General features: G+C 45.1%; 4 protein-coding genes across 7 annotated transcripts in view; 3 read left to right on the top strand and 1 right to left on the bottom strand.

Annotated features, from left to right (window-relative positions):
* The window catches only part of atad2b (ATPase family AAA domain containing 2B), a 28,364-nt gene extending 19,819 nt beyond the window's left edge, over positions 1-8,545 (bottom strand). The window contains exons 1-21 of one of the 2 annotated variants that reach the window (XM_049756394.1): positions 8,332-8,545; positions 6,703-6,860; positions 6,536-6,567; positions 6,298-6,445; positions 6,113-6,212; positions 5,922-6,048; positions 5,702-5,845; positions 5,551-5,626; positions 5,375-5,476; positions 5,136-5,247; positions 4,944-5,059; positions 4,699-4,873; positions 4,536-4,624; positions 4,028-4,187; positions 3,242-3,332; positions 2,736-3,044; positions 2,467-2,626; positions 2,191-2,377; positions 1,949-2,134; positions 1,192-1,327; positions 11-204 (exon numbers count right to left, since the gene is read on the bottom strand). In XM_049756394.1, coding sequence (XP_049612351.1) covers positions 11-204; positions 1,192-1,327; positions 1,949-2,134; positions 2,191-2,377; positions 2,467-2,626; positions 2,736-3,044; positions 3,242-3,332; positions 4,028-4,187; positions 4,536-4,624; positions 4,699-4,873; positions 4,944-5,059; positions 5,136-5,247; positions 5,375-5,476; positions 5,551-5,626; positions 5,702-5,845; positions 5,922-6,048; positions 6,113-6,212; positions 6,298-6,445; positions 6,536-6,567; positions 6,703-6,860; positions 8,332-8,430 — 2,901 coding nt within the window. In that variant the 5' untranslated portion in view covers positions 8,431-8,545. The remainder of the gene's footprint in view (positions 1-10; positions 205-1,191; positions 1,328-1,948; positions 2,135-2,190; positions 2,378-2,466; positions 2,627-2,735; positions 3,045-3,241; positions 3,333-4,027; positions 4,188-4,535; positions 4,625-4,698; positions 4,874-4,943; positions 5,060-5,135; positions 5,248-5,374; positions 5,477-5,550; positions 5,627-5,701; positions 5,846-5,921; positions 6,049-6,112; positions 6,213-6,297; positions 6,446-6,535; positions 6,568-6,702; positions 6,861-8,331) is intronic. The other variant, XM_049756395.1, reaches the window with a different exon arrangement.
* ubxn2a (UBX domain protein 2A) lies at positions 7,026-11,532 on the top strand. Of its 2 annotated transcripts, none has more exons than XM_049756405.2 (7): positions 7,026-7,331; positions 9,527-9,575; positions 9,670-9,781; positions 9,893-10,002; positions 10,081-10,218; positions 10,608-10,769; positions 11,200-11,532. In XM_049756405.2, the coding sequence occupies exons 1-7, from the start codon at positions 7,274-7,276 to the stop codon at positions 11,378-11,380; spliced, it is 810 nt and encodes a 269-aa protein (XP_049612362.1). In that variant the 5' UTR covers positions 7,026-7,273; the 3' UTR covers positions 11,381-11,532. The 2 variants fall into 2 exon arrangements, with proteins under 2 accessions (XP_049612362.1, XP_049612361.1); XM_049756404.1 differs by lacking the exon at positions 7,026-7,331 and adding an exon at positions 9,119-9,271.
* Positions 11,533-12,858: 1,326 nt separating this feature from the next.
* On the top strand, positions 12,859-22,782 carry mfsd2b (MFSD2 lysolipid transporter B, sphingolipid). 2 transcript variants are annotated; one of them, XM_049756403.2, is made up of 15 exons: positions 12,859-13,026; positions 13,560-13,871; positions 15,712-15,837; positions 15,908-16,032; positions 17,221-17,344; positions 17,760-17,838; positions 17,912-18,093; positions 18,680-18,770; positions 19,199-19,320; positions 19,442-19,525; positions 19,962-20,045; positions 20,558-20,667; positions 20,729-20,872; positions 21,064-21,240; positions 22,587-22,782. In XM_049756403.2, exons 2-15 carry the CDS (start codon positions 13,575-13,577, stop codon positions 22,627-22,629), a joined length of 1,788 nt encoding a protein of 595 aa, XP_049612360.1. In that variant the 5' UTR covers positions 12,859-13,026; positions 13,560-13,574; the 3' UTR covers positions 22,630-22,782. The 2 variants fall into 2 exon arrangements, with proteins under 2 accessions (XP_049612360.1, XP_049612359.1); XM_049756402.2 differs by lacking the exon at positions 22,587-22,782 and adding an exon at positions 21,383-22,088.
* Positions 22,638-24,202, top strand: irak1bp1 (interleukin-1 receptor-associated kinase 1 binding protein 1). The gene is made up of 4 exons (XM_049758079.1): positions 22,638-22,921; positions 23,261-23,342; positions 23,580-23,710; positions 23,923-24,202. Exons 1-4 carry the CDS (start codon positions 22,638-22,640, stop codon positions 24,200-24,202), a joined length of 777 nt encoding a protein of 258 aa, XP_049614036.1.
* The last annotated feature ends 4 nt before the right edge of the window (positions 24,203-24,206 follow it).

The following is a 24,206-nucleotide window of genomic DNA, read 5'->3' as shown; positions in this document are numbered from 1 at the left end:
TTGTCCTCACCTCCTCGATGTCGACAGGCTTGCTGAAGATATTGAAGCGTTTGTCGGTGGCCAACCGGTTGGTCACATCCCTGAGAAAAAGCCGGAGCTCTCGTAGCGTGTTTTCCTCTTGCTCAGCCAGGCGACGCTGCTCCTCGGCGGACAGCACACTGGGGCCCGGGTCCTCGGCCACCGGCAGCACCTCCTCGCACCGCTCTACCACGGACAAAAGGCAAAAATGCTAAACATCTTTTTAGAGTAAAGCTAGGCTTGATGAAGTGAACATCCAGCCCAGTGAGTTAAAAATGTGAATAGTGGTTTTATGTATTTTTAAAATGAATTAAAAATATTCCTCAAGAAATAATAATTAGAAGTCATGCTCACTAAGGGATCTTTTTCCACCTCATCTACGAATGATCAAATCCATCCATCCATTTTAAAACTCTTAGCAAAAAAAGTTCATACACCCCTGCCCTGAATAAATGATGTTGAAGCTTAGAATGATGAAGCCAAGTATGGAAAAGCCAATGTCCGCCGCTCAGGCTCCATCTGTAGGCAGATGAGACATGCTTAGGAAGCCCCTGCGGCTCCTCACCTCTCCTCCATCATGAGCGTTCCCTGATTCTAATTAGGGATAATAGCTCCAGCACTCGCAAGCCGGTTGGCTTCCCGCGGATTTTTTTTCCTGCTAGAAGTCGGACCCCCGAAGACTGGGGCAGAGGACCCCAGCCTTGTATCAACAACCGTATTAGACTTGAATGAAGGAGCGGGGCAGTGGCAGAGGACAGATTAACGCTGGGGATGATGATGATGTGATTGGGGGGGGGCACAGCGGCGCGGCGAGAAGGCAATTTTAACCCAGGAAACATTCTCATCCGTGCATATCTACCAGCCACGTAATACACCGTGGGCCAAATATTTAGCTCTCACATATGCAAACAGAATATGAATGAGGCCTACAGCAGATATTTGGCTCAATGTGTCGCTTCTTTGCTTGGAGCTGAAGCTACATAATTTAGGTTTGAGGAGGGAGGAAAAACACACGTGCAGACCAACACTGCCCTCTAGAGCCAATGTCCATAACATCTTAATTTCCTGTGGGTCGCAGGAGGCAGGGCTCAAACAATTTTGTCCATATTCCTATGGGAATGATTCCTAATTCAAACAATTGGGTGTCCCAATATGTCTGTCCATGGCATGCACCTTTATTCCTGAGGCGTGGCGGAGCTCTGGCCGCTTGGACCAGGAGCAGGTCAGAAAAGAAGCTCCTCCGGTCTCTTTCGCCCGGAGGCTGCAGCGTGACCACCTCCCCATAGGCCGTCTGGAACATACCCTTCACCTAAAAAAAAAAAAAAAAAATTATATTCAATCCTATATTCATCATTTTTAAAGACAACACAATCCCAACAGTTGCATTTCAATTGGCTGCTTCTGTGCTTGTGAGTTGAAGGCCGCACCCTCCGGGAAGCGATTGTGCTGACAGAGCTTCTTCTTCCTCTTCTGTTTCACATTAATCCTTTCTCTTATCTCTTGACGTGTTTGAATCGCCTCTCAGTCTTTTTGGAATCTGTCCCCGGACTGGAGTGGGTAATCATTTTATATACGAAGGCAAAATGGGGGTAAATTTGAGGGGAATGATGTAGCAGCCGGAGGAAAGTGAGTGATGACGCCGACTAGTGCTCATGGTGATAAAAGTCTAGAGCGTGCGGACACATGGAGGAGGTGAATAATGCATGATGGTGTGTAATTTAACATCTGTTCTACTGGCGTGACTTCAATGATATCTTGATTAATACGGAGCGTAAGCTTCTGAATGTCATCATGAGTAATGCTGTGCTACTGTAGTTTCAAAATGGCGGAGGAGTCCGAAATGGAGCATTAACAAAAAATGTAGCGACGCGCTTCTCAGAGACATTGGGCGGCATTTGTTGTCGCCGGGCATATCTCGGCATTTTCTCACCTCTTCGGAAAGCCGCGTGTGGGGTATCTCGGCGGTGCCAAGGATGAGGACGGGGCAGAAGGAGGGCACATCCAGCAGCAGGGACAGGAAGGTGCTCTTTAGCGTGTCGCTCACCGTCTCCCACCACTCTGAGATGTGCGGGACAAATACCACGCTGGGGACGCTACGGCAAGCCTCGCGGAAAACCTGAAATTATGGTTTAAAGATGATTAAGGATTCAAAAGTCTGTGTGTTGGTGTTACCTGAGCACAGGACTCCTCCGGCGTCTTGGCGCTTGTGGAGTAGAGGGTGGGCAAGTCCAGGCGGTGCACTGGCAGCTTGTCCAGGTAGTGCAGCAAGGCAGGGGCCAAGTGGGAACTCTGCCCCGAACCCGGGGAGCCGGCCAGCAGCAGACGGGGCCGGTACGCAGTGGGTTGCTGGTGGGGGGAACTGCCAGAAGGAAAAGACCCCTTTTCCATTAATCAGGGCTGTCAATGAGAAGATAGTTGAGATTGGGCAGGTGGCGCTGTTGTACTCACAAAGAGCAATGAATAAAGGGTCTGCGCATGGCGGCTTGAGATGATGCTGAGGGACTGATGGTGCACAAGGCAGGCTGGACTTCGTAAATAGAAGTGGCGCTGTCTTCGTTGTCATCGCCGCTGTATACATCCTCTTCGAGAAGTTGATTGTCGCGGCCCACTAAACGCGCAGATACAGAATTGAAGTTAAAATCAGAACATTTGAATTTGACACAATTATAGCTTTATTTTTTCATTATGAAATGATTTATCGTCAAAAATCTCCCTACCCTGCGTGTCCCTGTCGGCACACTGAGAGTGAGGGAAGACTCTATGGAGAGCTTTGAGCACCAAAGAAAAAGCGCCTGCCAGCAGGGGCCTGAGGATGGGCGACAGTGCTCGCCCCGGAGGAGCCAGGGCCCTCTGGGAGGCCGGCACGATAGCCCTCATGGCCCGACAGAAGTCGGCGGGCCCTAGCACAACGGAGGCAACATCCAGCTTTAGCTTGACGCTACTGCCGTAAATTTGCGGGTAGCGGCGGCGAAGGGCAACCAGCACCGCCTCTGTGCAAAGTGCTTTGATGTCGGCGCCGCAGTAGCCTGGAACGGGAACGCACTGATTGTTAATAATTGTTCTAATAGTGACAATAACTATTCAAAAACGTTCATACAATAATCAGGTAAATGTCACTTTGGACGCAGCAATAAAGGAAAGCTCTGTCCGGACTGTTCAGTAAACAATAACAATTATTTCTATGGTGCAGAAAAATAATGTTACATCATTGACTTTTTCTTACCAACACATTTTTCTGCAAGTTCATCTACAAATGGCTCAGACAATTTGGGGTTCCAGTCCCGTGTGTGGATCTGCACGATGTGCTTTCTGGCCTGTAGAAAAATAAAGTAGATTACTTCAAGTTAACATTTCCATGCCAGGTGTGATGTTTAATTTCAGGAGCCACGAGTGAGTTTGCTGGCATGTTGAATAATACACCGGGATAAATGAATGAAAGGCAAAACCGCAGAGTTTCATCACAAGGGGAACATGCGGAGGATAGCTCCAGCTCTTATTTCCAAACCGAGAGCAGCAAAAGGATCGGAGGTGAGTCTCGCCGCCGCCAAAGTGAGTCTGTTGCATCACCCGCAGACGGTTCGGCTTTGATGGGCAGACGTCAAGAAGCAGAGTGCTCGCTATTGTGAGCATAAGGCTTTTCATCGTCTTTCATCAGACTTTGCGGTTTGGAGAGTCTAACTTGGCCTAGGTTTTGTAATATTGTGTGATTCCGACGGTCGAAACTGATTTTGAATGTGTCTACGGGGCTCTTTGTTTGCGCGAGAGCCATGTTTTTAAAATGGTTACACGCTCACTGGTGCAACCGCCTGCAATGTTTAAATCGGGAAAATTGAGAGATACTTCTTGGGTATAGACTAATGCAAAGTGCTAACTGTTGAAATCTCATAGGTTGGCTGAAATTTCACAAGATATTCTTAAATCTAATGAGGCGATGAAACCTTTTGACGCATCTCAGAAGTTGTGTTAAAATTCCCGCCCATTTAACATAAAGAAGACATTTCTCTCTCACCGTCTTGTCAGGGAGGTTGAATAGAAACTCCCGGTCAAAACGGCCAGGCCTCCGCAGCGCCGGGTCGATAGAGTCAAGTCTGTTGGTAGCACCGATGACCACTATCTCACCGCGGCTGTCCAGGCCGTCCATCAAGGCCAGCAGAGTGGACACTATGGAACTTTAGAAAAAATAAAAATAAAAAATAAAAAAAGGGAGGGGGGGGGGAGGATACTCAGGAGAGCACAAAAAAAAAAAAAAAACAATATGAGAAAAAGAAAATTCATGGCAGGGCTGGATTTACGCCGCAGTTCCTAGTGTCTAGTCCAATTTTTTATATATATTTAGCATGTACATTCATGGTTTGCTTATATACCTCTCTGACGAGAGGTGTGTGAAAAACAAAACATTATGACATTTGTGACTGCTTGAGCAAAACAAACAAAAAATAAATTGTCACTTTGCGTAATGTAAAACCAGCCACGGGTTCTCTTTGTTTCTGTAAGGAAACACCATAATGTTGTTTAACCTGTGTATCTGGTCTTGCCGACTGGACCGAACCGGAGCCAATCCATCGATCTCATCAAAGAAGATAATGGACGGCCTCATCATGTAAGCCTTATCAGGAAAAATCATCAACTTTTAGAATCACCAATTCTCACTTTAAAGATTATTTAACAAACGTGACTCGCCTGGTCAAAGAGGAGGCGTAACTGGCGTTCAGATTCGCCAACCCACTTGCTGAGGCAGTCGGCGCCTTTGCGCATGAAGAAGGAAACCTTGCGCTCGCCCTGGCCGCACTCGTTGGCCAGGGCCCGGGCCACCAGCGTTTTTCCTGTACCCGGCGGGCCGTAAAATAAGCACCCCCTGCAGACACAAGACATCAATCAGTATGTTCCGCGAAAGCACACAGCAATTTACAACCACGTCAGCTGACCTCGGAGGTTGGATCTTGAACTTCTCAAAGACCTCCGGGTAAAGAAGTGGGAAGACGACCATCTCCTTCAAGGACTGGATGTGATTCCCGAGGCCGCCAACTTGATCGAATCTCACCTGATGGAGAGGATGCGATTTTCAGGACAATGACAAGATATCAAAGCAGTCTCGTGCAGGAGACGACCTGACTCACCGAGGTGTCGAGGTTCATGGGGTCCACGTCGGCCAGGCTGGCCCCCACTTTTGTGCGATCGCGGAGGACGCCGCTTGCCAGGTCCTCTGCTGTCAAGTTCATGGGCAAACATCTGCAAGATAGACAGTGCAGTGTCAATCAAATTGACAGTGGGCCATCCACTAAAAATAAGACCTCCAATATTGACGGGAATGAATACTGAACATTAGGAGGGTCACCCTCATGACATATTTGAATACCTGTTCCTGGCCCGAGCCATGCTCTTGCTTTTCCTTCTCTCAAAGCGCTCCTCATCAGAGGACGAGGTTGTGTCACTGCTGTGAATTGCGTGTTTTTTTACCCTTTAAAAAAAAAAAAAAAAAAAAAAAAAAAAGGTTAGGTTGTGTTTGCGAACGTCGCATTCAGCACTACTGACCGTATATGGCTTCTTCTTGCTGGCGATCTGTGGGTGTCAAAGAGCGTAGGGTTGCTTTGCTTCCTGTTGACCGGTTCTGAAGGACATGAAATAATATGTGTGGTGGCCGCTCGTCTTTGCCAAAGAAGACAATGAAAAGCGTGTTTTGTACCGATCGGGGGCGCCTCGTATCTCTGCACGGTCTTGCGCTGTCTCAGATTGTACGGTCTGTCGTTCCCCTCGCCCGCTTCCTCCGCTTCATCCCCTTCGTCGTCCTCGTCCTCGGCATCCTCCTCCTCTTCCTCCCCGTGAGATTCTGCGCGTTTTCAAGCATTTACCCGCCATGATTCAGCTGATTCATAAAAAGCTGCCCGCGTCAGTCGGGAACTCACCTTCCATGCCTTCTTCCTCCTCGTCTTCCTGGGTTTTACTCATGGCTTTGTGGTGCGCGGGCAGGCTGAACGTATTGCGGCGCATGGACTTCCTTCGCTTCACCCGAGAGTACATGTCCATGTTTTCCTGAAAGAAAAAGAGCAAGTGTTTGTTGTGGAACTTCAGAAGAAAGGCTGTTTTTCCCCCAGACCTCCTCGGTGTCTCTGGTCCACATTCGGAGGCGTTCCACCTCGCGGTTCTGCCTGATGCTGCTGATGTTGTCCATCTCCTGGAGGACGGCCTCAGCGGTGCTGCACAATGATCGAACAACAGTGATGGACCGAAGGCTAGTATGAGGGACATTCTTTGAGGTGCCAATAGCGCCCGGCTGCTCACCTGTTGACCAGCTGGTCAAACAGAAGGCTCTGGTTGAGGTGTGCAAACTGGCTCTTCCTGACACGGCAGCTCCTCTTCAGCTCCACGTGGCCGTTCATGCGTGAGTGGTCACCCTGGGCCAACTCCTCCTTCCGGTGGCCCATGTGGCCTATCACAAAAAAAAAAAATAAAAAAAGATATTAAATAAGGGATTCGTTTGCAGTAGTATTTTTAAGTTTAATGCACTGTATAATATTACCGTGCCCGTTTTGCATGATGCGAGATGACAACCTAAAAGAAAAAAAAAAAAGACAAGATTTGATTATAGGCTTGTTACACCGATAGTAGACTACTAAACGTTAGCGATATTGGGCTCATTCCAAAATTTCACCCAGAGATCCCCAAGATGACAATTAGCAAGCTGACCTGGTGCGGTAGGTGGGAATGTCCCAGCTAACCCTCTGGCCTTTGGTCTGGGGTGAGGGGGACATGTCGCTCGAGCTGGGCTCCGGGGTCATCTGCCTGTGGGGCCGCTTGGCGGGCGGGCTGAGCCGCGGACTACTGGCATCACTGTTCATCTCCTTCTGGTCCAGCAAAAAACAAGGACCGTAAAACAGTGTATGTGTGTGGGTGCTGTTTAACATTTATTGGTCACAAAGAACTCTGAATGCTTTCAACTTGTTTACTATGAGACATTCTCTGTCCCTCTCAGCCTTGTGTGTGGATTTCTATTGGCCTTATTGTAAAGTCAAACCTCCTAACCCAGGCAGGCAAGTCCAGTCCTAGAGAGGCAATGCCCTGCCTGTTTTAGAAGGTTCCCTCCTACAACACTGATGGAAATGATTAGAAGTGTTCAGGGTTGCTTGATGATGAGCTCACCTGAATCAGGTGTATTGTAGGTGGGGAAACCTCTAAAACTGGTAGGATCGGCAAGAAACCGGCACTATAGGACAAGAGTTGCCTTACCTTTGTACCAACTTTCTTGAACATCTGTGGAATGTATCATCGGGTCAAGGCGAGAAGAAATGGCGCTTCTTTACTGACATCACAGCATGGCGAGTATTGCTGACAGCAGTAATTCTTTTGGTCCTTTTCTCTATCCATTGCATGTTTGTGCCGTAATGTATTTTAGAGTATGCATTTCATTTTTACTGCTGTTATTTCTGGGTGGATTGAAATTGTATTCCTCTTATAAGCATGTTCTTCTGAGCCACATAACTGGGATATGAAAACTAAAGTCCTCAGCAGAAGATAGTTCAACAAGGATGGTCCAATGTCTTTCTGCACATTCTCTCTTTACAGTCAAGTGGAAACGCCTGTATTTTCTAATTATTGCACTAAACATTTTTTAGTTCTTTGCTCTTCACATTGACACAAAAAGGCTGTCAGTGAGCTTTAATGTCTCACAAAGGAACTACAGCCCGACCGCATTCATGTGATAAATTCCACCATTATTGACCATTTAACCATTCATTGTCTACTCAAAGTAAGATATACTATTAAGGGCGCAAAGTTCACCAAGTTCAGGCTTGTCTTACACGGAAGATGAGCCAGCCAACTGTTGTGATCCCTTCCCCCACAACAAAGCTATCCGTCGGGCTAGCTCCAGCCCCACTCGCGCTTAAACCCAACCAGAAACGTGTTAAATACTTACACAAAGGAGACACACAGTAGCGGTAATACCCTTGTTACACCCCGTGGTGGGCTTCACGTACTGGGGGTAAAACAAGCGGACGAACGCGAGGCGAGTCGCCCTGGTCCAACTACCAAACACAAAGGGAACTCAACTTGAAGCTATCAGCTAACGCGGCTAGCTTCTGCTTTGAACGGCTTTTATTTATGCTCGTCATAAATGACAGGCGTACGGACCGCGGCCATAAGGTGCTGGGTTGTTCGCAAACGTGTCCCGGTGGGTGTCAAGCCCGTCGGTGGTGGCATTTCTTTGGGAAACGATGCAACCCGACGCGGGTGCAGCTCCTTCCCAGGCCAAGGCTATAGCTACATTTAGCGGCAGCTGTGTTAGCTCACCAGGGGGGAAAGAGGAAACCGGCTTACATGTTCGTCCGCGTTGCGCTCGCTCCTCGACGACGAACGGGTCCTCGAGGAGATGAAGTGGTCGCTGCTCGGCCGCGAGCTTTTCCGTGTGTTCACCATGTTTAGTCTCACTCAATAGGCTCCCAAACCGGCTCCAAACACTGGCTCATAGAGCACAGCACCGAGGCGCCATTCCTCTCTCGCTCCCTCCCTCGCTCACTCACTCAACTCAACTCCCCCCCCCCCCCCCCCCAACTCACTCACCCCGCCCCTCCCCCTCCAATCCCGTGTGTTTGTGTCTGTCTCACCCCTCTTTCTGTCTCTGTACAGTATGTTTCTAAGTGGTTGGTCGGAAAGTTTTGTAATTACTGTCCATGTAAAGTGGAAATAAATGTCTCGTAAATTTCTCAAAACATAAAAATAATTAAAATCACTGTGGGCACCCCGTTATAGTAACTCACTAACCCGCCCCCCCCCCCCCCAATCAACCATTAAAGTATCACTTTTATGACTCGAATTTATGATGAATATGCATTGATTGCATGTGATTTAAACTCACTGTTGTAATTAATTACTATTACATGCAATTGATTTTTTTATTGTTCTCCATCCATCCATCCATCCATCCATCCATCCATCCATCCATCCATCCATCCATCCATCCATCATTTTCCATCCATCTTGTATTAACAGCAATGCAATGATAGTAGAAACAGTTAGGATTAAATGGAATTTCTGAGAACATTCTTGTTAATCCTCCTAAACCCCTCTTTTTTTTAATTATAACATAATTGCCACACTAAATATTGATTTCTGACAACGGAGCACGTTACGACGCTATTCAGCAATTTACGGTGGATGACGTCAGAGAGCTGCTGCCGTAAACTGGTCCACTGGTTCGCTGCAGAATTCTGCAGATGTTTTAGTCGCGGATCAACCGTTGCAACAGACTTACAAGCTGGTAAATTATTCTTTTCATTAAATTACCTCAAGTTTAATTGTTGTTTATTTAATGTTCGTCAAATTGGTGCTAGGTTCATTTTGTTACGTCAGTCGCGCCCACGTTCGTTATTAATGATAGCCTTCGTGAATTGTAAATATTAATATATAAAGTTCATTATTGAGGAATGTTAAATCGTTAAAACACACGAGAGAAGATAAATGACCAAGTGAATTAAATGTTTTGTAAATTGTATTGTATTGTTTTCCTTTTCAGATGGACAAGACGACATGATACAGAATGACACTGAGGATGATGATATTTGGTAAGGAAAATGCTTGCTGTCATGAAACTACATCAAATGAACACGTGTCCAACATATTGATTAAAAATACGTGTATATATATGGTGTTGAACAGGGTTGCCAGCGATGACAACGAAGAGGCGGCTCCGATGAGGTGTAGCTTCTCTGTAGAAGATCTCCTGGATGAAGTGGAGAAAATTTGTTATGATGCTTCGGGAACATCCAAGGTCACAAATGAATTCATACAATTGTCATTGCTACATATTCATACAGAGTTTAAGGGCCACTCAAAAATAAAGAATAATTTTCTTATCCTTCCCTGCTCTTTTTTCCACCAGGTGGAGATGGTGGTGCGCCTCTGGAAGGACGGCTTCACCGTTAATGACCAGGAGTTCCGCAGCTATTCAATCCCTGCAAACCAGGAATTCTTGGATGCCATCAAAAGGGGGTGAGTTTTATTTTCAGCACTACATCTTAAGATAACCTGAAGTAAATGTCCACATAAGCATTGTGTTATTCAATACAGGGAACTTCCAGCGGAGTGGGAGAGCCGAGCAGAGGAGGAGGAGTTGGAGGTCAATGTGGAGGTTCTGACGGACGAAGAGTACGTTCCCAGGAAGAAGGTTTTCCACCCTTTCAGTGGGAGAGGGTACAGGCTTGGCAGGTGAGAGGGTCTTTATAAAAAAAAAAAATAAAAAAAAAGTCAGATTCCAGGAAATTATAATCCTTAAAATATTTGATCCTAGTGGTGTAAAAATACTACCATCAAACGAATACTATATAAAAAATATTTATAAAATATTTATAAAAAGTATTCATTTGTGTAACATTACATTTTACTAAGGATAAACTGTTTGAATATTTACTGCCTATGCCACTGCTCGCCACAAGATGTCAGTCTCAACCCAAGCAATCAAAGCGGGTCATGGCGTCATCCTGATGTGCTGCAAAAGAGTGCTGATTAAATTTTCTCCTCCTCCCTGCATCATAAACATTGGTATTAAAACTAAAGATTTAATCTGACGTGTTCTTTAATCTCCGTTCTGTTTGCAGCGTGGCGCCCCGAGTGGTGGCCCGCTCACCGTCGGTGCACGAAGACGGCGAATCCCTCCCCATCCCCATGGTAACCCTGGACCACGCCCTGCCAGTCACGTCTCTGCAGCTGTGGTTGGCCGACGGCCGCAGGCTGGTGCAGCGCTTCAACCTATCGCATCGGTGTGTATCCACACCCCCGCCAAACAAACAAAAACATGTTAATCTACGAATTTGTCTTAATCTGCAGATCACAAAAAAGATTGCTGCTAGTTTGGATTACGTAATGATAGTCTGGCGTGCAAAACATAATCTGAAATGCAGTGTGTCTATCAAATCCCAGCCTGGAGATGGGTTGCGTAACCCCCAATGCAGCGTTTATGTAATGGGGGCGAGGAGCTCAAGGATGCAGAGAGTCTGCCTCCGACCTTGGCTAGCCTCCCGTGAGAGCAGGGGACCACTGGTGCTCATGAATAATGGAGACCCCTGCTCGCTTGAACGCGGAGGGAGCACGGGGCGAGCTGTCACTTTATACTGGAAAAGTTTTGTATTGCTAAAATTGCTTTGTTTCCAAACTACACATGACCAAGTGTCTTTTGTGCTCCCTCCTCAGGATCGTAGATGTCCACGACTTTGTGTCGCGCTGCCAGAGGAGCTGCCCGCCCTTCATCTTGACTACGTCGCTTCCCGTGCGAGAGCTCCACGACAAAGACCTGAGCATCGAAGCGGCGGACTTGGCCAATGCCGTCATTGTCCAGCGACCCCTCAACCCGCACCCCCCATTTGCACCATAATCCACCGCTCACCTTAAATACATAAATGACATACATAAGGCCGCACCCCAAAAAAGTCTTTCCAAACTGTGAGCACCATTTTTATGCACTTTTTCAAAGCCAGACACTACAAGCATGTTTAGGTTTACATTAAATGTTTGCCTTGGTTTTTAGACATCTACTCATTTTTGAATGTATCATATGTGCCTGCATCGTTTCCATCAAATACATGTCTTAAAAAAAACACAAAAAAAACTCCAAGCTTTTTTTTTTTTTTTAATACTCTTCCAAGCAAAGCAAATAACTGAATATTTTTTGGTCGCACTTCAGATAATGAGAGCCATATCTTAACATTCAGGTACTATCTCAAGGCCTGTACCCCAATTTTACATGTCAGGATTCAGTTCAGAGCAATTAAACCAGAAAACAAGTAAGCGTCTCCTTCCCCTCACCCCTTTTTTTTTTTTTTCCCCAGACTTTCTCCTAAGCCAAGCGCCATTATCCGTCGTCAATATTTAAAAGCTGTCAGAGGAGCATGCGCACAAAACAGGATTAGCGGATGTGGTTTTTCAAGGTCAGAACAGAGACAGTGTGGTGAACATCCCAATTCTACTGCCTTTCACACTAATGCGTTTTGCACAATTCTACATTTTTGTGACGCTCCTGGGCTAAGAAGCACAAGGTGGGTTGAGGGGAAGGAAAAGGGGGGTTCTGGAGATAACACCGATCCTTTCCTTCATTATCAGACTGCTTGATTTATATGTAGCACTTCTCTAGAATTGACTAATGGTGCACTGTGGGAACAAAACACACACACCTCGAAGGCTGTTTGTGACATGAAACCAAACCTCATTGTTAGCATTCCACCTGCTGCTTGGTAATTACAGGTTCCGTGTAACACTGGCGTGAGCCGGAATGTCACCGTCTGGGGAGTCACCGATGTTGGATTGTCAAACACAGGTAGGGCGGGAATGTATTCTGTAATGCATGTCTGGTGTTAAAATGACAGCTCCTTTTTTTGGAAGGGACTTTTTGGACTTCTGAGCTGCTGTCTTGTGCAACAAGCTCCATGTAAATGTGATTGTCATGTGATGAGCCATCAGGGATTGTTGCTGGTTGGAACTGGTTCTACTGATCCTTCACCATTAATCAGAGGGAGGTTACATGGTGATACATTCACAGGACACAATATTAGACACTCCCCAAATTTAGTCCTGAACACTCAATTCGGCCAAAATCCTACCTCTATTAAACTGAAATTACATTGAAAACTCGTTGTTTTTCTTATTTGAGACTTTCCATATCAACAAAATGTGTCCAAATCAGATGCCACTCCAATTCAAATAAATTTAAGGTTTCTTATATCACATGCACAATTCTAAAAAGTCTCATGTAGACCAATGGGAATCATTATTGCTTGAGGGATGGGTGGGGGAAAAAGACAAATATTTGTGTGCGCGTTATGAATGAATGTTGTAGTACATAGTTTTGGTCGCAAGGGGTCGCCCGAAAGAGCACGTCTTTTACCCCTGTGTCTGTCCGTGCTTGTGGTTGTTCATTCTCCGCAGTCAACTCATCCCGCCCGGCCGCCGACTCGCTGCTCCCGTCGTACACACACCCAGCAACCTGCCACTGTACGGAGCTCTCTTCTTTTCCAACAACAGAAGGTAAAACGACACATTTCTGTTTATTCTCATCTTATTTTTTTTGTACGTGTATTTTCGTAAATATACATTATTGATCTGTACTGCCAGGAATAGTAACACATTTTTTTATTTGACACGGGAGTCGCAATGCATTCCGTTTACACTCAGCGGACAATACATTAGGTACACCTAATTCATAAACTGGTGAAGAAATTCAACCTTTTAAAAAGATAATGAGATTTAGAATGTGTATTATGATCAGCCTTGTTTATTATTTTTGGCCATATGGAGAGGGTCAAAATATTAGAAACAGACTTGTAATAAATTATGAATGCAAAATATTCCAAATTACCAGCCAGATTAGCATATGAAGTGATCACTTTGGGTTTAGGTGTGTACTAGTGAGTATTGTATCTTTCCATGATGGAATTCTGTACACATGTGTCAGCATTCCTGAATGTGTGTTGTGCATACTTGTTATTGAGTGTATGTCTATTTTTTTTTTTTGTGTGTGTGTATGTGTCATCCCCTGGTCTGGCCTCCTCGTTCCAAAGCACCGCAGCATGTGAATGGCGGCGGAAAGGGTCCGAGTTGTCCAGGAGGAGGAACAGGAGGAGGCGGTGCAGTCAACGCTCCCTGCACGCAGTCAAAGCCATGTCCAATTCCCACCCCGTCTTCTTGCACACACCCGGAGTCTCAGCCACACACAATTTGGTGCGCCCTTGCAGAAGAAGCGCACCTGCCGCCTCACCCACAGCCTCTCCGCCATGGCCCGCGGTGAGAACGGCGCCCAGGGGGGCCTGGCTGCAGCGGGGAAGATGCTCAAGCCTACTGAGGCACTCTTAGATGCCAAAGTCCCTCAGCAGGTAAGACCACCCCAGCTCATGAAATGTCCTCAGGTAGTGTTTGGATGAGGATGACTATTTGATGGAATGCATTTAAAAATGTTGAAGCTAATTGCTGGCTAAAATGATACATTCTGGAGTTTTGAGCTAACGTGGGCGTTTTGGAGGGCCTCATTGTCTGCTGTGAGTGTGTGCATCTCACAGAGAAAGCAAGAGGAGGGGTAATAAGGATGTACAGTTTGTGTTAAGTCTTGTTGTCGTTTCCATTTTTGTGTGTGTGGCTGCTGGATTCAGGCTGTTCCTGCGTCTTCCGTTTTGAGTTGTCATTGAAAGCAACCTTTGACATGCCCCCATCCATTAACCTTAATAGTGCCGAGTTGCTTTTTTGCACTAGTTTTTTATTTTTTTTTTTTTTTTATAAGTGTGTGATACTGCCTGATTCTGTTTGGGTTTTTTCTCGTGCATAACATCAGACGGGACATCCTGTTTATCCTCTTTGATGATAGCGGGAGAGTCATGAAGGAAAGAATAAGGAAGGCTACAGAGAAAATTCACAGCATATTTTTGCACATCATCAGTGGCGTGGAGGCGGCAAAAACACTTTGATTTCCTCTCCAATTAGCCGTAATTGCAGCCAAAGCCTCAGCCTTTACTTACCTCTGACCCCACTCGTCTTGAGATGGAATAATTACACGCCACCCTCCTGGTAATTGTCGCTCCGTGGGCCCTTCATGTTTTGACAGGGAGGCGGTAATGACAGCGTTTGGCTGAGATGTGGCCGCTTTGCTAGTGTTGGACCTTTGGGTCACATGGTGCCTATTATTAAATTGGCCTCAACTTTAATACGCGACTCCAAACAATTCATTCTTAGCGTAACAAGTTAATGGTGCAACAATGCAAAAAATGAATAGACATTTAATCCTTCCGCAAAAAACATTTCAACACATCGCTTTCGTCTTTACACAATTATTGTGTCAGTCTTTTCGACCATTTTGACAATATGACAAAATAATTACTCATCATGAATTGAACTGTTGATTACCAAAATAGATGTACAATTCTGCTTCTTGTAACTACGCAGATGCGTCTTTGGGTTTGTTATTCATCATTTCATCAACATTTCTCTGGGAACTCAAAGTTGAGAGTGTAAAAAAAAAATATATATATATATATTTTCGTATTCGTTAGTGACGCATGGCGGAAGTTTAGTTGAAAATAGAAAACCAGCCGGCAGGAAATTACGTCAAACGTGACTTGTAAACAGATAAATGAATGACTAATGACTTTTGCTCCTAATAAAGTACCATTCAAAAGTTTTGGGACATTATAACTACTGTAGTAAATAATGTCAACTCATCTAAATCGTAGTGTTGGACTTAAACGCAGTATGTACTAATCATAGAGAGCAAAGTGGCATGTTTACTGTTCTCCGAATGGCTTCTTAAAATAAAAATAAAAATAAACACAGCAAACAGGATAAATCAATAGACACTTCACCGCCTTGTTATTTACATGGTGTCTTTCCACACCATCATCATTTTCACATCCGCAACCTCAGCCCGACCCGAGCATCTCTTAAACCTTTAAATACGGATGTTGGGCACTTTACTGGCGAAACCAAATCTCGGGCACATTTTGTCTCGCCTCCCTCCCGCGAGTCTACTTGGCGCTTTTATTGCTCACAAATAGAAAATGCTAATTGTACGCTCCTGTTGCAAACCGCAAATATGCCCTGACTCTAAATTTGTCAGACATCTGCCAATGTATTTTAAAACGTGAAAATACAATAGATTGATTTGCAATTGTAAATCTACCACATTTTCATAAAATGTTCTAATTACGTAATTTTGTCATAATTTAGACCGACTTGAATCAGAAGCTATCGGTGTGCAACAAGCTGTGTTTTGCCATTGGTGGCGTCCCCAAAGAGGTTGCAGCCAGCGCCACCGCATTCTTCCTGCAGATTTACCTGCTGGATGTTGCTCAGGTGAGCCAGAACGCCAGCGTGACAACTTCAAGATTCACGTTTAAACAGTACAAAAATATGTCCCATGCAGATCAACGCCTTCCAGGCCTCCATGGTGCTGTTTATCGGAAAGGCCTGGGGAGCTGTGGTGGATCCTGTGGTTGGCTTCTTCATCAACAAGACCAAGTGGACCAGGATCGGTAGACTCATGCCTTGGTGAGCTCCAGTAAAATGGCAAATTCACTCTTAAATTTTACTTAATAGGCATAAATTTAAGGGCATTATTAGAAGTACCTTACCAACCAATAAATGAATCACAAATGGAGCCACATATTTTTTGGTTTTGTTTCATAAAACCTAAAGCCGCCGCCTGTATCTAATGGCATTTTAATTACGCTCTTCCCGACACGCCCTATACTGAGCTGCTGCGTTTATGTAACGCTTCGTTTCAACTTTGGGCAACATCCACGACCACCAGGGCCCCTTTTTTTTTTTTTGTTTTACTCCTTTTTAGCATCCTGGATTTACTCGCGGCAGGCTTTTATTGCCGTGATGGACTTAAGAATGGAGCTGCTTTGTGGAAAGCAGCTGCTGTAATTACACGGACGCACTTTAATGCTGCTTGTGCATTGTAGGCCTTAGATCACACACACTGCATAAGCACATCAGGCTTGGAAGAGATCCAAGCAACAATAGCAGACTGAAAGTGAGGCCCCTATTTTTTAACCACCTTGCCTGATTTGAGAGAGAATGTGGGCGAGTTTGTTTCCGGAGTCTGCTGCTCCAACAACTTTTGGTGTGGCTTCAAGTAGCCCTTGTGCTACCTTTAAATCCCTTCTGTTCCTTTGAGCTTCTTCCAATTAACTCAATTGTCTTCTTATCAGCTGGATGCTGTGTAGGGAGTGAGTCATTAATGGGCCACCTTGCAGCACATTCTCATTCCCAAACCCTTTCATGGCCCACCGGTGCTCTACCCGTGACACTCCTCTCGCTGCGCCCCCCCCTTCCCTAATAGTGCAGCACCAGCGTTGTGCGTCGTCTTTTGTTATTGCAAACAATCGGGAGGAGAGTGGAGCAACACAGCCGGATGCTACCAGAAACCACTCGGGCTCCCGCTCTTCATTATTCCTTTTCCTGCGTCATGGGGTCAGAGGTTGCTTGCTGTTGTTTTTTTGTGGGCATACGGTGGTGTTTTTTTTTTTGTTTTTTTTTTTTTCCAAGGGTAGGTTTTTACCAGCTACCAAGTTAACTCTGCAAATGTATGCATTATACAACAAAGTTTAAGCAGACGGCTTAGTTTAACTTATCGCAGTAGAGTGACCTCGTTCCGATGTTACATAACAGATTAAAGCAGACGTTTGATTGACAGCTGTGGTTAATATGGCGTCCACCGTCTTCCTACAGGATGCTGGGCTCTACGCCGTTCCTGGTAGTGTCCTACTTCTACCTCTGGTACGTGCCCCCCTTCGTTAACGGGAGGTTCGTGTGGTACCTAGGCTTCTACTGCCTCTACCAGACCCTCATCACAGTGAGTACCAAAATGGCCCCTCTTTAAAAGTTCCTTTAAAAGAGCCTTTGCACAACTTTGCATTTAATCTTTACTGACTCAACTTTCTAAATGTCAATTTTTATTGGATGAAAGTTAAAAGTTGACACGAGGGGGTAATCACATTGGGGAATTACCCTCCCACTTCAGGAAGACGTCAGACGTTAGAGCCCCGGGGGCTTTTGGGCCGCCGCACCCCTCAAAGGGAAAGTGCAGCTATTCCTGGCGCCTTTTGTCATCATGTTCCATTCATCTCTCTTTGGCCTGTAATACGCTCTATAAGTATACACTTGTGGGATAAATGCTGCTTAGACCCATTTGCGGCCCATCAGAACGCGATTTCTGGCTCGTATGGGTTATCAAGTGTTTTAAGATGCTTCTGTTCTTTCTCCGCTAGTGCTACCACGTGCCTTATTCAGCTCTCACCATGTTCTTGAGCACAGACCAGCGGGAGCGCGATTCAGCCACCGCCTATCGTAAGCACCGACCTGTCAATCATTTATTGATCATTTGGGAATAATGTTTTTTTTTTTTTTTTCTCCTCATCAGGGATGACTCTGGAAGTGTTGGGCACATTGGCCGGTGCTGCCATCCAGGGCCAGATTGTGGCCAGTGCCCACAGATTGAAACACTGCCAGGGACACAACAACACTACTAATGCATTGAACAACAGTGGGGGGGCGGAGGTGGTCCGGAGTTTGGTGCGCTCTGAGGAGTACCTGTCACATGCTGTAAGCAAAAACAACATTCCAGAACAAAAGAAAGCAATTAGTGTCTTGTGAATGTTGAAGAGCCGAACCTGTGCTGAAATGCGGCAGGGTTGTTGAAATGTGAGACTTGAAGATGAAGCAGGAGGCATCCCTGTTAGGTTCATTTGACATCCAAAATTTCCCCAAACTGAATATCTTCAGCATTTGTTTTTCACTAGACAGCTAGAAAGCGGCTTGTGTCTGTAATATTAGCGTTTGTGTGGCTGGAAAAGTAACTTGATACGTCGCGTGTTGGGATTTTGGCTTTTGGCCGCAGCTATTTGGGCCCGGCTTGTTCTTTCCGACACATTTTGGGCAAAGTCTCCTCGGTGGTTTGAGCAAAGGCAAATAATGACAGCGGGGAAAGGGGAGCAAACAAACGCACTAAACTGTATAGGTGCTATTCTTGGCGTCTGACTTGCTGTCCATCTTTGCTCACTACTGCGAGGGGAAAGTAACAAACCACAACTTCTCAACTAAGGCAGTGGGATGGGTTCGGATTTTTTTTAGGACAGTAAAATTGATTAAAATGGACGAAATGACTGCAGCTTTGTTTTTCTGGTTACAGAAGGAAGTTTACATGATCGCTGCTGGTGTCATCGGGGGAATCTTCCTGATCTGCACTGTGGTCATGTTCTTGGGAGTCAAAGAGAAAGATGGTGAGTGAGTTCTTCACCAACAGAGATGTCGTGCAGACATGTACAAAGTATGACTGTATGAAGAAAAAAAAAGGTTGTGGTCATAATCAAAAGGTATATATGTTGTATATTTAGGGAACAAGCTTAGCGGTAGGTGGTCCGCGGTACATCCTGGTGGTTTTGTCAGCATCAAATGAAAGCAAATATTTCACCTTGAAACTCCTCAGGTGCTTTCTGTAGAACTCAGAAGATGAAAAGCACTTTATTTGTCGAGCAAAATCGTACATTAAGCCACAAAAACTTTACATTTGGACTTGAAGGCGCGCATATACGTTGGCTTTATTGAATCAGCTTATTTAGCGCAAAAGTGGCATTTTATCACAAATTAAATATATTTTTTTTAAAAAACAAAAAAACAAACATAATTTGGTGTTCTGATTGTTGTCTAGATCCGTACGCACCAAGGACTGAGAAGCAGATTCCGTTCCACCGCGGCTTCATCATGGTGATGCGTCACGGGCCGTACCTCATCCTTACCGCCGCCTTCCTCTTCATCCTGGTGGCCATTCAGGTAAACACACAGCAAGCCCGATCAATGCTAATGGGTCCCGGTTCGGTCGGCGGATCAATGGAGAGCAAGTCGTGCGGTCAGCCGCCATCTCGTGTGACTCCTCGTTGCTTGTTGTGCACAGCTGGTACAGAACAATTTCGTCCTTTTCTGTACGTACGCGGCTGACCTGAGGGAACACTTCCAGAATATCGTGCTGACCATCCTGGTGAGTTGACGCTGACATTTTTGCATGAATTCTAATGCAGTTAGACCAAAATAGAGTTATTAACCAGCCTGGAATACACGATGGAGAGCCAATAGTTGACACTGAGCGCGTTGACGTTTTCAATTTGGATCTTGCGACGGAAAGCGTCGATTAAATCTTGTTTATTCTTCCATAAATGAACCTGGGCAGAAATTTGACTTCCCTCCACACTTTGAATTAAACTCTGAAAATTCAGCCAAATACAACACAATAAAGTGAAAGTAGGACATGATGCTTGCGTTTAAATTTTCTATATATTTACATAAGAGATTTAGATCTCGTCAATGTTCACCCCACATGTTTTTTTACTTGTCACTTTGGTGTCATTTGTGTATCCTGTAACTTATGTGTTGCTGTTCTTACTTGTGTGTGTTATAGTTTTTCAATGTGCTCTCAGGTGTCTGCAGTAATAAGCATCCCTCTATGGCAGTGGTTCCTGCAAAAGTTTGGAAAGAAGACGGCAGCTTTTTGCGGCATTACGGTGAGTCTTTTATTATCAATATTATGATTATTAATAGGCGGCTCGGTGGCGCACTGGGTAGCACGTCCGCCTCACAGTTAGGAGGGTGCGGGTTCGATTCCACCTCCGGCCCTCCCTGTGCGGAGTTTGCATGTTCTCCCCGAGCCAGCGTGGGTTTTCTCCGGGCACTCCGGTTTCCTCCCACATCCCAAAAACATGCTTGGTAGGCCGATTGATCACTCCAAATTGTCCCTAGGTGTGAGTGCGAGTGCGGATGGTTGTTTGTCTCTGTGTGCCCTGCGATTGGCTGGCAACCGGTTCAGGGTGTCCCCCGCCTACTGCCCGATGACGGCTGGGATAGGCTCCAGCACGCCCGCGACCCCCGTGGGGACTAAGCGGTTCAGAAAATGGATGGATGGATGGATGATTATTAATACAACTCTGCTGTTTGGATGTTCCGGGTACCATTTTGAAACGATTTCCTGCATGTAGTGTAAACAAATCTTTATTTGAGGTCCATCTTGTCTCTCCAGTGGATCATGCCCTTCACAATGATGCTGGTGTTCATCCCCAACATGGTGGTGGCGTACGTGGTGGCTGTATCTTCTGGACTCAGTGTGGCCGCCTCGCTCCTTCTGCCCTGGTGAGACTCCATTATGATGGTATAGTACCTCCGTCAAGACTGACCGCTAATATGACGGCAGGTCCATGCTTCCCGACGTGGTGGACGACTTCCGGCTGGCCAATCCAAACTGCAAAGGTCATGAGGCGATCTTCTATTCCTTCTACGTCTTCTTCACCAAGTTCGCTGCCGCCGTTTCACTGGGCGTGTCCACTCTGTGCCTGCAGTAAGTTGCCATCACTAACATCCAGTTGCCAACATTTGGATGAATTTGCGAGTCCCATCAAAAACATGTATGATTTTAGGCATATTTATCATGAGTAGACCTACAAAAAATTCTCAAATTCCCATAGCCAAAACCACACATGAAGTCTGCCATTTTGGTTTTCCTTCAACTCCATTTTTCTACGTACTTAGGTTCGCAGGGTACGAAAACGGCGCCTGCAAGCAGCCGGTGGCTGTGGTGTACACACTCAAGCTGCTCATCGGCGCCGCCCCGGTGGCTTTCATCATCACAGGCCTCATGATCCTGCTCCTGTACCCCATCACGGAAGAAGTGCGACTGCGCAATAAACTACACTTGGATGAACTACGGTGAGTCACAGCAACATGAAATATGAGCAGGTCTGAGCATAGTAGAAAATATCATTATTCAAATTTGTTTTGATATACACATTACACAGGGTATATTTTCAAAATATATATATATATATATTTTTTTTTTAATAAAACACAGGAAACAAACCAGTGTTTCCAGAAGTTCAGATGGCTTGGGTGTGATGTGACATGGAAAAATATTCCAGACGTCGGACACGTATTCCAGTGATGCATGCTGGAAAATTGGTGGCATTGGTGTATATTACACTGGGATTTGATTTGTTTATACAGTGAACATTTTTTGTTTCAACATGTACTGTATAGCCATGATATAAGATTATTTATACAAATGAATGTATATCAGGGTTTCTTCCCCCTTTCTTTGCTGTGTCTAGTTGCTCTGCAACGCTGTTATTTATTATTTATGAATTATGTGACAATGATGACACATTAGGGTTTGATGTTGTATTACTTTGCTGAGGAGAGGAGATGAGGAGAGTAAAGAAAAGCCAACATGCTATGAAAAAAAAATCTATTTTTTTAAAGATAGTTGTGATGTGTAGCATTCTTAAACTACTTCCATGTGTGTTGCGCTCCCTAAAGGTAGGATGTGAAATTAAACATTCACAAAGGGGGGAATTTTGTGCCAGAAGTCCCCTCTATATTTAATTTCCGTTAGTTGACGGACAATCAATGTGGATTTAGATCAATATGAACAGCATATATGATGCTGAGACAATCAGTGTGGTGTACTTGTCTCAGTATTGATCAATACTGACGACATGCCAATCTGATTAGTAATCTAATGCCAAGGGCCCTGCAATAAAACCCCCCTTTCATGATGATCTGTATTGTTTGTCTTTGTCATTCTTGAGTGTTAATGTAATGAGACTGTGTTTGGAGTCACTTTTATCAGTGTTAGTGTCTTATATTGTGACATGGCCATTTTGTAGGGCCATTCAAAAGTGTAATGAGCTTATGTATGTTGTAATCATGTTACTGCAATGACGTGTCTAATTAACAACACTGGTGAAGGTCGGATTGCTCATTTGTCTCATAACATGACAAAAACACAAAACATTTTAAATGGTGCATTATTCGCCTGAGAAGTCATGGATATTAATCAGATAATTGGAAAGATGACGTAATTGAACGTAAATACTGATTGACTTGGACAAAACAAAACAAAAATCGAACACCTACACGTAATGGAAGGTGAGAGGTAGTGTAGGTAAGAGAATAATGAACTGTCGTGGCAAGTATGAATACAGTTTTGGAAGTAGTGTACTGTCTTCGTAGTCTCTTCGTGATGCCAAAAGTAAACTACATATCCCATCATGCAGTTCACCTATTGCCATGGTACCAGGAAGCCAACCGGGCGATTAGCAACAGCAATGGACAGCAAGATTCGAATACTCCCCGGTGGCGCGCAGCCTACTTCAGTCAGCCCGTTCGCAGTCACGGATGTTGAGCAAGGGATCATCGAGCTGCGGGCCGGGAATAAACAGATCCCCGCCGGGAGCCAGGCGAGGGAGCTCCAGGTGACCGGGACGGCCGAGGTTAGCTGCTTGGCTGACAGAGCATCAGTGCAACTCAGGGTGGGCAACAGCAAAGCGAGCGTCAACGAGGTCACCAGCAGCGTGTCACGCCGGCTGGAATACATTTTGCAAGCTGTCAGGTACGATTAAATGCACATTTAAAAAATAACACATTTTGTACCAACAATTCTAGTTTTCATTTTCTGCCAAAATAATGGACAGCTCCAAAATCAGCTCTTCTTATAGTCAAACATTTGGTAGAATAAACAGTGTCAACTTATTCCACTAGTCCAGAACTACATATACTTGTGTAAAAGTAGATGTGCTCATTTAACCACTGTAGTGATGTAAAAATAACAAGATAAGTTGACTAAAATGCTTGTTAAAATGCTTCAAGTGTGAAAATTGGATGGATTTCTTTCCCCACATAGGCGGTTTTGATAAACTATTATGACATAACAATGTTTCTTGACGACTAGGCAACATGGAGTCAGCGAAGACGACATCACTGTGAGAAAGTTCCTCCACCGGGATGAAGAAGTGTATCACATGAATGCAGAGGTAAGATTGCCATTACAGACCCTCAATATGGTTATTATAATTGCATTTTGTTTACCATGTCTAGCAACAAAGATTGGATTGTGACACTGATGCTATTCATCAGCTTGTCTATGTCAATTTGCATTGTTAAATTAGGATTAAGCTAAATCTTCACAATTCAATTCTATGTTGGACGGCTGTCATCTGATTGTGCTGGCGTACCTAGTGCTGTCTGATTAATGACTTTTCTTTTTCTAGGTGACTGTCACCTTCTCCGACTTTGACAAAATGGAGCAGGCTTGCAGCATCCTGCTAGAGAAACTGGACAGGAGCGTCTCAGTGGGACAGCCTCAATTTTTCCACAGCGCCGAATGCTTGAACCGTGTCAGGTAAATATGCTTTTTACTTTTCGTTCCAACTCCAAAGATAAAAAGTTATATTAGCCTAACAATTGTAAGATGCTGAGTCAGCTAATGATATTAGGAATGTGTACTTTTTCAGATAGGTGGATAATACTCTAAAATAAAATAAATAAAAATAAAATCAAGATTATTACAATAACCAAGTACTGTATTCTCTTTGAAATTGTGTGCACATGTAGGCAGAGTGCGTGCGTTTCGGCGGTGGAGAACGCTCAGCAGAAGGCCATCAGAGTAAGCCAGCTATTGGGACAAAGTCTGGGGGCGCCCACCCTGGTGCGAGAAGAGGAAACGAGAGAGTGGAGGAGTCATGACGAGGATGATGATGGTGGAGGTCAAAGGCAGGGCCAAGAGGTTGCCTCCACCCAGGCCCCCCCTCTTCCCTGCATACCTGACGTCACCGCCTCCTCGCGGGTGTCCGTCTACTTCCGAATGCGTGATGGAAATAGGAAGAAATACTAAATGC

Source organism: Syngnathus scovelli, chromosome 20 (assembly GCF_024217435.2).
Source record: "Syngnathus scovelli strain Florida chromosome 20, RoL_Ssco_1.2, whole genome shotgun sequence".
Taxonomy (NCBI): Eukaryota; Metazoa; Chordata; class Actinopteri; order Syngnathiformes; family Syngnathidae; genus Syngnathus; species Syngnathus scovelli.
Note: the sequence above shows the minus strand (reverse complement) of the source record. Positions and strands in the feature narration are given on the sequence as shown.